General features: G+C 35.2%; 1 protein-coding gene across 7 annotated transcripts in view; it reads left to right on the top strand.

Annotated features, from left to right (window-relative positions):
• Positions 1–14,276, top strand: part of PTBP2 (polypyrimidine tract binding protein 2) — an 84,645-nt gene that overhangs the window by 45,723 nt on the left and 24,646 nt on the right. For all 7 annotated transcript variants that reach the window (XM_044748879.2, XM_044748881.2, XM_044748882.2 and 4 more), the window contains 3 exons: positions 7,926–8,090; positions 8,177–8,287; positions 12,224–12,419. In XM_044748879.2, coding sequence (XP_044604814.1) covers positions 7,926–8,090; positions 8,177–8,287; positions 12,224–12,419 — 472 coding nt within the window. The remainder of the gene's footprint in view (positions 1–7,925; positions 8,091–8,176; positions 8,288–12,223; positions 12,420–14,276) is intronic.

Raw genomic sequence — 14,276 nt, forward strand, 5'->3', positions numbered from 1 at the left:
TGAACTATAAGCTTTTAAAACTTTTTATCTAAAAGATAAGGCTAAAATTTTAGCTGTTTTTGTTTTTTGTTTAATTTGGTAATTTTCGTTCCTTTTGAACCAGAAGTTGTACTTTAAGAATTTATCGTGAAGAAATATGCCAAAAGAAAATAGCTATTCCATGTTCTTTTTATTTAGAATTTAAAATGGCATTTAATATCCCAATTTTATTTTATATATTAGTATTTTCAGTAAAGTAATTCATGAATATATTCTTTTTTTTATTGAGTTCATAATAGTTTATATCATTGTGAAAGTTCAGTTGTACATTATTTCTTGTCTGTCACCACATAATGCTCCTCTTTACCCCCTGTGTCCACCCCTCACCCCCCTTCCCTTGGTAACCACTGAACTGTTTTCTTTGTCCATGTGTTTGTTTATATTCCACATATGAGTGAAATCATATGGTGTTTGTCTTTCTCAGTCTGCCTTATTTTGCTTAGCATAATTCCCTCCAGTTCCATCCGTGTTGTTGCAAATGGGATGATTTTGTCTTTTTTTATGGCTGTTATTCCATTGTATATATATACACCACATCTTCTTTATCCAATCATTGGTCATTGGGCACTTAGATTATTTCCATGTCTTGGCTATTGTGAATAGTGCTGCAGTGAACATAGGGCTGCATATGTTACTTTGGATTGTTGATTTCTAGTTGTTTGGGTAGATACCCAGTAGTGGGATAGCTGGGTCATGTGGTAGTTCCATTTTTAGTTTTTTGGGGAATCTCCATACTGTGTTTCATAGTGGCTGCACCGGTTTGCATTCCCACTAGCAGTGTATGAGGGTTCCCTTTTCTCCACACCCTCTCCAACATGTTATTTTTAGTCTTAGTGATTATAGCCATTTTAACAGGTGTAAGTGGTATCTTAGTGTAGTTTTGATTTACATTTCCCTGATGATTAGTGATACTGAAGATCTTTTCATGTGTTTATTGGCCATCTGTATATCTTCTTTGAAAAAATGTTCATATCCTCTGCCCATTTTTTGATCGGGCTGTTTGTATTTTTGTTGTTCAGTTGTATGAGTTCCTTATATATTATGGAGGTTAACCTCTTGTTGGATATATGATGTGCAAATGTTTTCCCGCAATTGGTGGGTTGTCTTTTTGTTTTGATCTTAGTTTCTTTTGCCTTGCAGAAGCTCTTTAGTCTAATGAAATCCCACTTGTTTATTTTTTCTTTTGTTTTCCTTGTCTGAGAAGACACCGTGTTTGAAAAGATCCTTTTAAGTTCGATGTCAAAGAATGTACTACGTATATTATCTTCCAGGAGTTTTATGGTTTCAGGACTTATCTTCAAGTCTTTGATCCATTTTGGGTTTATTTTTGTGTATGGCATGAGATAATGGTCTGTTTTCATTCTTTTGCAAGTAGTTGTCAAGATTTCCCAACACTATTGAAGAGTCTGTCTTTTCTCCATTGTATGTTCTTGGCACCTTTGTTGAAGATTTGCTGTCCGTCGATGTGTGGTTTTACTTCTGGGCTTTCCATTCTGTTCCATTGATCTGTGTGCCTATTTTTGTACCAGTACCATGCTGTTTTGATTACTATGGCTTTGTAGTACATTTTGAAGTCAGGGATTGTGATGCTTCTAGCTTTGTTCTTTTCTCTCAGGATTGCTTTAGCAATTCGGGGTCTTTGGTTGCCCCATATGAATTTTAGGATTTTTTGTTCTATTTTCGTGAAGAATGTTGTTGGGATTTTGATTGAGATTGCATTGAATCTGTAGATTGCTTTGGGTACCATGGACATTTTAACTGTGTTTATTCTTCCAGTCCATGTGCATGGAATTTCTTTGCATCTCTTTGTGTCATCATCTATTTCTTTCAATAATGTCTTATAGTTTTCATTGTATAAGTCCTTCACCTCCTTGGTTAAATTTATTCCTAGATACTTTATTCTGTTTTTTGCTATTCTAAGTGGAATTGTGTTCTTGAGTTCTCTTTCTGGAAGTTTGTTATTAGAATATAGAAATGCAACTGATTTTTGTAAGTTGATTTTGTAACGTGCAACTTTACTATAGTTGTTAATTATTTCTAATAGTTTTCCAGTGGATTCTTTAGGGTTTTCTATATGTAAGATCCTGTCATCTGCAAACAGCAAGAGTTTCACTTCTTCACTCTCTATTTGGATTCCTTTTATTCCTTTCTCTTGCCTAATTGCTCTGGCCAAAACCTCTCCAGTACCACGTTGAATAAGAATGGTAATAGTGGGCATCCTTGTCTTGTTCCTGTTCTCAGAGGGATGACATTCAGTTTTTCCCCATTGAGTATGATGCTGGCTTTGGGTTTGTCATATATGGCCTTTATTTTGTTGAAGTTACATTCCCATTTTAAAAGATTCAAATGAGAGGGCCGTTCCTGTGGTGTAGTGGTTAAGTTTGGCGCACTCCACTGTAGCAACCTGGGTGCGGACCTACACCACTCATCAGCCATGCTGATGTGGCAGTGACCCACATATAAAATAGAGGAAGATTGGCACGGATCTTAGCTCAGGGCTAATCTTCCTCAGCCAAAAAATAAACAAGTAAATTGAAATGCAAGGAATGTATAAAGAATAAAGATACGGCATCTATAGATAGATGTAAGTGGTGGGGAGGGGGCCAGATTTGTAATTTTAAATAGGATAATGGTGAAAGCCCTAGCAAGAAGTGACATTTGAAGGGGCTGGCCTGGTGGTGCAGCGGTTAAGTTCGCATCTTGCGCTTCGGCAGCCTGGGGTTTGCCGGTTCAGATCCCAGGTGCCAGCCTATGCACTGCTTCTTAGGCCATACTGTGGCAGGCCTGTCACATATTAAGTAGAGGAAGATGGGCATAGATGTTAGCTTAGGGCCAGTCTTCCTCAGCAAAAAGAGGAGGATTGGCGGCAGACGTTAGCTCAGGGCTAATCTTCCTCAAAAAGTAAGAGAAAAAAAGAGAAAAAGAAGTGACATTTGAGTAACAAACTTCAAAGTAGTTATAGAATAAAGGCACTTTTTCCAGTCTGGGTTATTCCACTCACAGGGAACAAACTGCGGAGTTCCTTCTGTTGAAAAAAAGTTTTTTACACAACCATATTTTTAATTTTCAAAACCTTTTAATCTTCTTTGATCATCCTTTTTACATTGTAACTGGTCGTGTTTTATGACTTCACAATTTTTTAAGGATATTAATTAATGATATTTTACAAATATTTCACTATACTTAAATTATATCCTGTTTTCTTCAGTGTTAGCTGTTATGTTTATCTTGTTTTCTCTCTCCCCCTCTTCCCCTTTCCTCCCTTTCGTTGTCTGTCCATATTTCAGAACAGTTAGGTTTTATTGGACTTACGTGCTTTCCTGTAAAGTAATGGGGAATTGGATACTAAGCTAAGATTCCCCTCCAGATGCCGAAAAGGTCTTTGTTCTGGTCCATCAAACTTCCTGTAGAATTTCTGGTTCCTTTAAGGGAGGATTTTGTTAGTGTTTTTTAATTGTAAGCCAGGGAGATGTTCTGGGGAGGGGAGGAAGGGGAGTTTAGCTGTTTGTTTATGAGCCAGACTTTGCATTAACCCTTTTATTTTCACTCCTTCCTCCTGTGAACCTGACAATTTCTGGTCTGATTCATGTGGTTGTTATCAGTGCAAACTCTGTTTGCTGTGCATTCACTATGTCTTCTGTCCATTTGCTTCTGTTCGTTTTCTGTGTTTTAGGAGTTTGATAAATTTTTCTCGGCTACTGATGATCTCCTCTCTCTTCAGTGTTTGCATTTATTCTGTTTTGTATTTATTTATAGGTGTTTTATTGGGGTTTCACAGTAGAAGAGAGGCAAGTGAATATTTGTGTTAACCATGAATTCTTCCATAACCCTTTATCAAATCATTAGGTCCTGTCAGTTCATTCTCCTTCATATCTGTCTAGTTTTAATCTTTCTTACTACTTCTGTAATTCAGACACAATCACCTCTTGCCTATATTACTATAATAGCTCTCTTGCTAATTTATTTTCTTTCCTTTCTCTCTTGAATTCTTTCTCCCTGGTACAGTCAAGTATATATCTTTCTAAAATGCACAAATCTGACTTAAGTTACTCCCCTGCAGCAGGTCCCCTTCATGCTCAGGATAAAGGCCCTTTCTGAGATGGCTACTGTTTCTCCTACCCTATTTGCCTGTGCGTCTATCCCAGAAGTAATTGTAGATCCTCAAACATGGCATGCTTTCTCTTGTTTTCAATCTTTTGAGGCCACTGTGTCTCTGTGATGTCACTTTTGCCTAGAATATTGTGGCCTGCTTGCTTTTGTGCCTGTTTTCTACCCTACACTTCACATGGCCAGTTGCTAGACATCTTCAGGTCTCCCCTTAGCTAGTTTCCTCCAGAAAGCCATCCTCTTATCCACAAAGAGCGGATTAGGTTTGGGTTAAGAACCTTTAGTAGAAATTAAAATCACCGTGAGATACTACCATGTCCTACCAGATTGGCTAAAATTAAGAGGGGTAAATACCAAGTGTTGGTAATAATGTAGAGAAGCTTGAATTCTCATATGTAAGTGATGGGAATGTAAATTGATAGAATCATTTTTAAAAACTTGAAATATCTGTTAAAGCTGAGCATATACATTTTCTTTGACTTAGTAAATCTCCTTCTAGTTACATACCTGAGAAAATACATGCATATGTACGTCAAAAGATATGTATGGGAAAGTTCATGGCATACTATATGTAATAGCCCAAAGCTGGAAACAGTCCAAAGTCCAAATATGTTCAGCAGCAGAATATATTGTGGTATATTCATTCATTGAAATTCATTGGAATACACAAAGAGTGAATAAGCTCCTAGTACCTGCAGTAATACATGGATGTGCGTCTTAAAAATAACGTTTCTTGAAAGAAGCCAGACCAACGTAGAACACATACTATATGATTCCATTTATGTAACTGGGAAAAAGCATGGGTGTGGCTTCTGGCATGTTGGTAATATTCTTTTATCTAGATAATCATTTTACAGATATGTCCACTTTGTGATATTTTATTGAGCTGTATACACTTAGAATTTGTGTCCTTTTCTATATATGTGTAATGTTTCAATAAGTTTAATTAAAATCTAGATTGGCAAGCCAGCTCTGCTTTATGAATTAAAAAATGTAAGCATTTATTAATGATAATGGAGAACATAATTGTTAAGCTAAAAAAGGAGGATGGAGAACAGTGAATAGTATGGGAGAAAACGTGGAGTAGAAATATACTTAAATGCTTGTTTGGAACAGATGTACACATGCATGCTTGTGTATGTAAATGGTTTCTCTGGAAGGATACCCAAGATAAGGTTGGTGAGGAGTGGGTTGGGGAAAGCAGACAGGGTTGCAGAGGAACTTTTAATCTTTTGTACCATTTGGATAGTATACTGTGATCATAATTCTATTTTAAAAAGATATTCCATAGGGGCTGGCCCTGTGGCCGAGTGGTTGAGTTCGCGCGCTCCGCTGCAGGCGGCCCAGTGTTTCGTTGGTTCGAATCCTGGGCGCGGACATGGCACTGCTCATCGGACCACGCTGGGGCGGCGTCCCGCATGCCACAGCTGGGAGGACCCACAACGAAGAATACACAACTATGTACCGGGGGGCTTTGGGGACAAAAAGGAAAAAATAAAATCTTTAAAAAAAAAAAAAAGATATTCCATGATTTGAAATTGCAGATGTTAGTGTTTATGAGAGTGTTTACTGTCATACATATCTTTTGATGTACACATGCATGTGTTTTCTCAGGTATGTAACTGGAAGTAGATTTACTAAGTCAAAGAAAATGTATATGCTCAGCTTTAACAGATATTTCAAGTTTTTAAAAATGATTCTATCAATTTACATTCCCATCACTTATATATGAGAATTCAAGCTTCTCTACATTATTACCAACACTTGGTATTTACCCCTCTTAATTTTAGCCAATCTGGTAGGACATGGTAGTGTCTCATGGTGATTTTAATTTGTATTAAAGGTTCTTAATCCCAACCTAATCCCCTCTTAGGAGATGGGGATATTTCCATACTTGTAATAATAGACAGGTATAGTGTAAGGACCTGTTCACTAATGAAGAAATAATATTGCAGTGAACTGCTTAAAAAACTATTTAAATATGTATTAGGTTAAATATATTCAAACATTTAAATTAATAAACATTGCTCTAGAAATCTTTTTATCCTGCTTTATTTTCTGTATAACTGTATTCTCCATAGTAGTGTAACTGTGTTTATTGTATTAAATATTTATCAAATGTTTCCAAATATTGGGTTTGAATTAATGAGTCACTTTAGCTAACAAATTTATAGGTCAAATTATTATTTTTTTTTAATTATTTTTTTTTGAGGAAGATTAACCCTGAACTAACGTCTGCTGCCAATCCTCCTCTTTTTGCTGAGGAAGACTGGCCCTGAGCTAACGTCTGTGCCCATCTTTCTCTACTTTATATGTGGGACGCCTACCTCAGCATGGCTTGCCAAGCGGTGCCGTGTCCGCACTGGGGATCCAAACTGGCGAACCCTGGGCCACCAAAGCGGAACATGCACACTTAACTGCTACACCACAAATTATTTTTTATTTTATTTTATTATTGTTTGCCAGTCCCTCGAAGTGTTATTTAATTAGCATTTAAATGATGAGTTTTGACTAGATGAGTACCTGGTCTCTTTGAATCCAAGCTATATGATCCCTTGGTTATATGATATTTCAGTGAAATATTTATTTTTTTCCCCCAGCTCTTTTGAGATATAATTGACATATAATATTGTGTAAGTTTAGGTGCACAACCTGTTGATTTGATACACTTATATATTGCAAAATGATTATCACCATAGCATGTGTGCTGCCGAAGAGTAAACAAGAATGGTTTATTCTCATAAGTGTCCTAATTCTTTTGCATTCTCCTTTCTTTTTACTCATCACTGTGCTCTGTTTATATTCATTTTCATCTACCAGTACAGTTTTTTCAAACTATAAAGCAATGTTGAGGTCTTTGTCACTGTTATATTTAACAATTATTTGGCTTTATATAGATTTTCTGACCCCAGGTAAGGTAGAAAGAAATTATTTCCTTATCAGTGAATCTGTCATAGTAATAATAGGAAAGGCATAAGAATAATAAAGGCAGTCTTAAAAGGAACATTTAACATATGATTTAGTTGACAGATTTCCTGAAAATACTGTATTTCTTCAATTCTCTAGGTATTTTTTTTGCATTTTAAAATCTCAGAAATCAGGGTGTGTCTCACAGCAGTTCATCTGTCGTGGTTTAATTAGCAGTATCTTCTTAGTCATACATGAAAAATCATACTGCATTTTGTAATTTATGGTGTATTCCTGAAAATTTTGTGCCTTTGTACCAAAGTACAGTAGATCAATTTCGGTTCTAAAGATTTTGGTGTCAGAAGTTACACTAGTATGAAAAAAAGACATGTATCCTGAATATTCCTCTATTAAGATCGTATTAGAAATAATAAGGTTTATGGGAGTTCTTTTGGATAATCTAGTAATCCGCTTGTTAAGATTTACCGTGTTTCTTTTTTATGGAGTGAATAATGTTACATTGAAGTTTTATTGTTCTCTGAAAGTTTCTGTTTTCTGATTATATGGATCTACCAAACTGCATCTTGTTGTTTGAGAATAAATTACATTTCCTGTCTTTGCTTGTTTAGCATTGGTTTAGGCGTTGGTCTCAAACTCTAGATAATAGTTTTGAAATAAACACTAGTAGAATAGTTGAATTATAAACAGACAATACCTGGCTTGTGGCAGGTGCTCAAAAGTATTTATTGAGTGGGTGTTAAATTTTATTTAATCTATATGTGTTCTAGAAAAGAACAAATAGTGTAACATGTAGCAAAGTAAAAGTGCAAATACTGGATGTGTTTCTAAAGTGCTTATCTTTCAATTTTCAGCGTGCTCAAGCAGTTCTTCAAGCTGTGACAGCTGTCCAGACAGCAAATACTCCTCTTAGTGGCACCACAGTGAGTGAGAGTGCAGTGACTCCAGCCCAGAGTCCAGTGCTTAGAATAATTATTGACAACATGTACTACCCTGTAACACTTGATGTCCTTCACCAAGTAAGTTTACTTTAATTTGCATGTTTACCTATAAATTGGAGAAATAATACAGTAGATAAGTTGTTTTGATTTTGATGTTTTAACAGATATTTTCTAAGTTTGGTGCTGTGTTGAAGATAATCACATTTACAAAAAATAACCAGTTTCAAGCTCTCCTTCAGTATGGTGATCCAGTAAATGCTCAACAGGCAAAACTGGTAAGTCTAGACCTTTTTTTTATAAAGTGATATTTTTCAATGGCACATAGATGTCCACAAACTCATATATACACATGTAAATATAGCTAATGTTATTAATACTGTCATAACTTAGCAATATCATGTAGCATTATAGATGGCACAAAATGGTATCATTAAAATATTGGAAAAGCTTATTTGTGATAAAGAAATGTTTATTTTTAAGATTAGTCATATCTGCAGTTATCTATAATATAGGCTTATATTACTTTGCATTTTTGTTTGATTTAGGTCCAGAAGTTTTGTGCTCTTGAGGATATAGCAGGATTGTATTGTGCATGTACACCTGTATAAGATTTTAAGTGTTTTCCAGTAGGAGTTTCAAAGTAATTAATTTAGCCAGTGAGATAGTTTAGCTGAAATATGTTAATATACTTGTGCTCAAATGCTGTGATAGGCTCTTGGCTTATTTAAGACTGTATCCAATGTTCTCTTTAAAGATTTTTTTTGAAAGACAGGTTTTCTGAATAGGTTGCTTGTCTATTTTTTATTCACATCATTTACATTTGTTGTTGTTATAGAGGGAGGGTAAGAAAGTATTAAAAGAAGTAGAATCATCCCATGTCGTGGCTACCATTGAAAACTGCATACCACATGTTTGCTTCTAAAAGCCATAATCTTCTGTTTGTCTGTCTTATTTAAATCTACCTTTCCTCTCTCTCTTTAACTTCTTTGCCGTGTTATTTCATTGTTATTTTCATTCCATCATTATACCATTAAATATTCATTATTAAACCATTAATTCAATTGTCTTTACTTACCTTTGTCTTACCTCTTTTTCTTTATTTCACTCTCAGACTAATTATGGTATGTAATACATCAGTGCTTCCTCCAAGTCAAGATAGCTTGTATCGAACCCGGACCGGTTTTGATTTCTGGTTCATTGCATTTCCATCCTCAGAATCTCATTTGGGGAGCAAAAATAGCTTCAGGGAGCAGAAAGGCTATACTAATAATAATAGCATAATTTTATGCTTTACCAAGTGTTATCTCACTTTTTATGACTACTGCTCTATGTTGTAAACAGAATAGGAATTTTTCCTGTATTACAGGGAGATGCTAAGATTTAAAGATGTAAATTACTTATCCTAATGCACATTGTCTGTAAGGTAACTAGCCAGAAAATAGGAGTCATCCTTTATTCCTCTTCCTTTCAGCCTATCACCAAATCTCATTGATTCTAGATCCTAAATTTCTATTGAATCTATCCTTTTGTCTTCAACTCTCTTGCCACCACCCTAGTCTAAGCCAGTGTTACTCATAGTCCTGGTCTCTGATGCTACAACAAGCTTTTGCCAAAATACAGATCAGCATAGTTCCAGCCACAGTATGTTTAGGGTTGGTGTTAACGTAAATTCTGACACAGACTCCTTACCTTAATGCAGAGTGACCTGGGCTGCTAGTCTATGAATCACAGTTTGAGTAGCACTGATCTAAGCCATCATCATCTCTTAAATCTCTGTTTCATTGGCCTTCTGACTAAACTCACCGCTTTGACTTCTTCCTTCACACCTGTTGCTTTTCCACAGAGTACTAAGAATGATCTCAACTAAAAATCGTCTTTCTTCCATTCTCACTGCCCTTCAGTGACTGAGTCTTGTCTTTAGTATAAAGTCCTCATTCCTTAACATGGTTTACAGAACTTTAAATCAATCCTCAGTTTGCCTCTCCGGTCTCATCTCCCATCTTTTAATTATATTGAACTTCTTTAAATACTTTGCATATACTGTATTTTTTCTCTGATCTCTCAGGTTTGCAACTTGCTAACCCATTTGCTGATATTGCTTTCTCTTCATCTCTTTATGCCCAGCTCCTCCTTCCCTTCCTCTTTCAAGTTTCAGTTTAGAAGTCTCTTATCAGAGAGGTCTTTTCATAACCTTTCAACTAGATTGGATCCTGTCCATTCTTAGTTCTCATCACCACACATCAAATTTATAATTATTTGTTACATGTGTATTTTCTTTTGGACTGTAAGTTATATACGAGTGAGTACCATGTCTGCTTTGTTCTCTGCTACTTTCCTAGAACCTAGCATAAGGTATGGCATATTGTAAATATTAGGGTTTTTTTCATCCCATGTCATAGCTTTCCCAGCACCTGGTGTGCTGCAGATAGGTCTCTTCCCACCTTTCAACTAGCCATGAACATGTCAGTATATTATGGAATGAGTTGGTTCTAAACTTTGTAAATCAGTTCCTACGTTTTTATGCTTATTAAAATGGTCATGTAAAATTAAAGGCAAGGAATAAGAGTTTGAGAAGAGAATCTCAGGCCTACCTCTCCACTTACAGTGATAAGTGTTCAAATGAATGAAAAATTTAAAAAAAGTATCTAGGCACTGGGAATTCCTTTAGCAGGCAGTGTGCCTTCAAGTTTTGAGGAAGAAAATTTACGGTATTCTTCAAAGTGTGGTCCTATGTTCTTGTTATATAGATTGCTTATACAAAATGGGAGTCTCAGACCATCCTGAATTAACTTAGCATAATTTTGGGGATTGGGAGCCCAATACTCTGTTGTTTTTTGTTTTTTGTTTTGAAGTTGTGGGAACCACAGCTATATCAAAGCAGCTTGAGTGACAGAGCCAACCAAACTCTTTCCATATGCTAGTTGTGTTCTTTAGCAATTACTTCAGATAATTGGAGTTTCTTCCCCTTAGCATTTTGCTTTATAAGAAAAGAGCAACTCAGAAAAAAACAGATTAACATGGGAGACTTAGTGAGGTTTGGAGGGAAAAATACAACAATCTCTTTAAAAACCTCGTCAAAAAACTATTGGTCTACCTTTAAAATAATATAGTTTTAGATGTACACACCTAATGAGTCTTGGTGTCTGTAAACATCAGGCTTGATCTATGCGTGTGTTGTTATCAGAAGAAGTGTTGTTTCATTTATACAGTAATTTATAGATCTAAACATGTTCATCATTTCTGACTGTTGTATACAGTAAGTCTTTGTTCTTCTAATGAAAAATTAATACATTCCCCTGTTCTCTAGTTTGTTCCAGGCCTATATCCAGCTGGAGTAGAAATGATGATTATATAGAATCAGTGGGAAAAAACATAATAATCATAACAGCAGCATAGTCTTTTATAATTTATGATGTGCTTTCACATATGTGATCTTTTGGTTAATCCTCATAATAACCCTGTGAGGATTATGGCAGCCATTATCATCTCTGTTTTCCAGATTAAGAAAGATTTTGAGATTCAGAGAAGTTAAGTAACTTGCTCAACGTGACCTGACTGAGTGTAGGCTTACAAATCTTGAGCTTGCACTCTTCTATTCCAGAACTTTTCTGGGATGATGTTGGATTTGCTAACTCAGCAAGTTATTCTGATTCACGTTGAACCTCAGGTTAAGGAAGATGATAATTTTTGCCCCATTTCATGGGAATTGCTATTATGCATCATAGTGATATTTATTTGGCTTGCAGCACCTCATACAATGTGGCGTCAAACAGAAGTTACCTTATAAAACTAGACCAATTCTTATAAGTTATGCTATCCATCAAAAAATACATGTATGATAAAATTAACTTTAAAGTATCGTGCAGGCTACTATGGTACTACTTTGGCAGGACTGACTATATTTGTGGCCCTTACTAATTTTTTTAAATTAAACTATTTGCAGGTTTTTTGAATTAAAAGTATTAGCACATTTGCTTAGCTGGTTTTATTTTAGGTGTATGTAGCACTTTCTATTTAAAGAAGATAATATTTGTGGAAACTAACACATGTACAGCTGGGATCACAAAGAACGATGTATATGAAATTTCTTTCATTCCTTTCCTGGTGGCTTTTATGTGTAGGTTTTCACTGTTGAGTTTTATTGTTAAAGTCATACCTTTTTCTGGTTTTTATTCCTTGAGATTGCTGATATACTTTATTCCCTTTTACAGGCCCTAGATGGTCAGAATATTTATAATGCTTGCTGTACCCTAAGGATTGATTTTTCTAAACTTGTGAATTTGAATGTAAAATACAACAATGATAAAAGTAGGGATTATACCCGACCTGATCTCCCATCTGGGGATGGACAACCTGCATTGGATCCTGCTATTGCTGCAGCATTTGCCAAGGAGACATCCCTCTTAGGTATGATTTCTGTTGTCTATACCACTTTTCTCCCATTTTACCAAATGGGAAAGTGCCTTTTAAACTCCAGTAAGTACAATGAATCCCCTGTTTTGGAATTTAAGAAATTGTATTAGGTTTTATCTTTCTCAGGTGAGAAGGCGTATGAATGCTGTTGGGAGAAAAACCTAAAGTGTTCTTCATAAGCGTAATTATGTCTGTTATATTCCTTTCACTACCTCACCTTTTCTCCTATTCTCCTAGTCTCCCAAAATAGAAGAAAAGCTCTACTGAAGAAATACTGTTGAGTTCTTAATAAAATATTTAAACTTCAAACTTGATGTCACACTATCTAGGTCTAAGTCTAGGGCTCTTGTGCATATTCTTAGGGCTAATCTGATTGTTTTAATTTAACACTGCATAGAAACAGTGAAAAGTTAACAGACAAAACATGTAGTGAGAGTAGGCATATGGGTTTTTTCAAAACATGTGATAGCCTCTCTTTTAAGAAAACAATTTAAGCTAGAAGGAATTTTCTATAAAATTTATTTTGTTATTTGCCTTTTTGTCCTAATCATTTATGTTTCATTTTATTCTACAATGGATTTGACCCACTTAATAAAAACACAATGCAAAAATCTGCAACTAGTAGTTGATAGAGTCAAGATGAAGAAAGAATAAGGGAAAATGTTATTTTGTAAGTAAAATGAGTGAAGTGATTTATAGCTTAAGATGAAATTTTAGTTTCCTTTTGTTTGATGTGTTTGGGAATTCTTGATTTCTGATGTTTGTAAGATTCTCTTTAAATCACAGTGTCTATCCATATGGAACCCAAGATTGTTGAGTTGCAAAGTAGCTCTTACAGTTTAGTTTATGTCTATCGATAAAAAAAGAAAAAGCATTATAATGAAGTAATTCTTGGAAATAGATAATTATTTACCGTGGATATGTAACAATTGTGCTGTCCATTCGTTAAATATGTTATAAGTGATAAACATCTATGTGGGACACCTGCCACACCACAGGTTGGCTTGATAAGCAGTGTGTATGTCCGCGCCCGGGATCCAAACCAGTGAATCCTGGGTTGCCGAAGCAAGAGTGCATGAACTTTTAGCTGCTACACCACCATGCCAGCCTCTTTAATTTTTCACATAGTCTTCAAACACCCTGTATAGTGACATCCAGTATTGCTTTAGGGAGGTCCTGCTGTCTGGAATGGTAACCAAATCTTTTCTATGTTTATTTGCCTCCAGTGATACGTAATAAGTCAGATGACTTCAAAGTATGACCAAACTAGTATTGATCCAATCCATTTTCTGCTAAGTCTTTCTCAAACAATACTTGTTCAAAATGAAATAATTGATGGATATCCCTTTATTTCAAAGATTCTGTAAGAACACAAGTACAAGTTGATAATTCTTTTCTGCTAAATATTTAGGGGGATTCACTTTGCCTTGTATAATTTTTATATCTAAGTACATGACTGAATTTAATTACTTTGGAATCAGTATTATAAATTTTAATTGATTTATTTTACACAGTAATTTTTTAAGCTTCTAATTTCTTTTAGTGCTAGGGATCACTGTGTCTCAGAAAATGTAATTTATTCCAGAAGGGAGACCGAGTGCTTTGTAATTAGTTAGAAATCTGACGTCTAAATACATAATCACAAACGTGGCAGACTATTAGTTATTCACATATTCTACTTCAAGGTGATCAGAAATCCTTGAGATTATAAATTGAGACATCATTATAATGATCATTTTATCATGTTTAAAAAGTGTAGTTAATTTATTAAGGGGTGGATCACTTTTAGAAAAATTGCTAGAAGTAATTTTTCATGATCGTGTTGTCTACATTTAAAAAATTAGGGCAGAT

This window comes from Equus asinus, chromosome 16 (assembly GCF_041296235.1).
Source record: "Equus asinus isolate D_3611 breed Donkey chromosome 16, EquAss-T2T_v2, whole genome shotgun sequence".
NCBI lineage: Eukaryota > Metazoa > Chordata > Mammalia > Perissodactyla > Equidae > Equus > Equus asinus.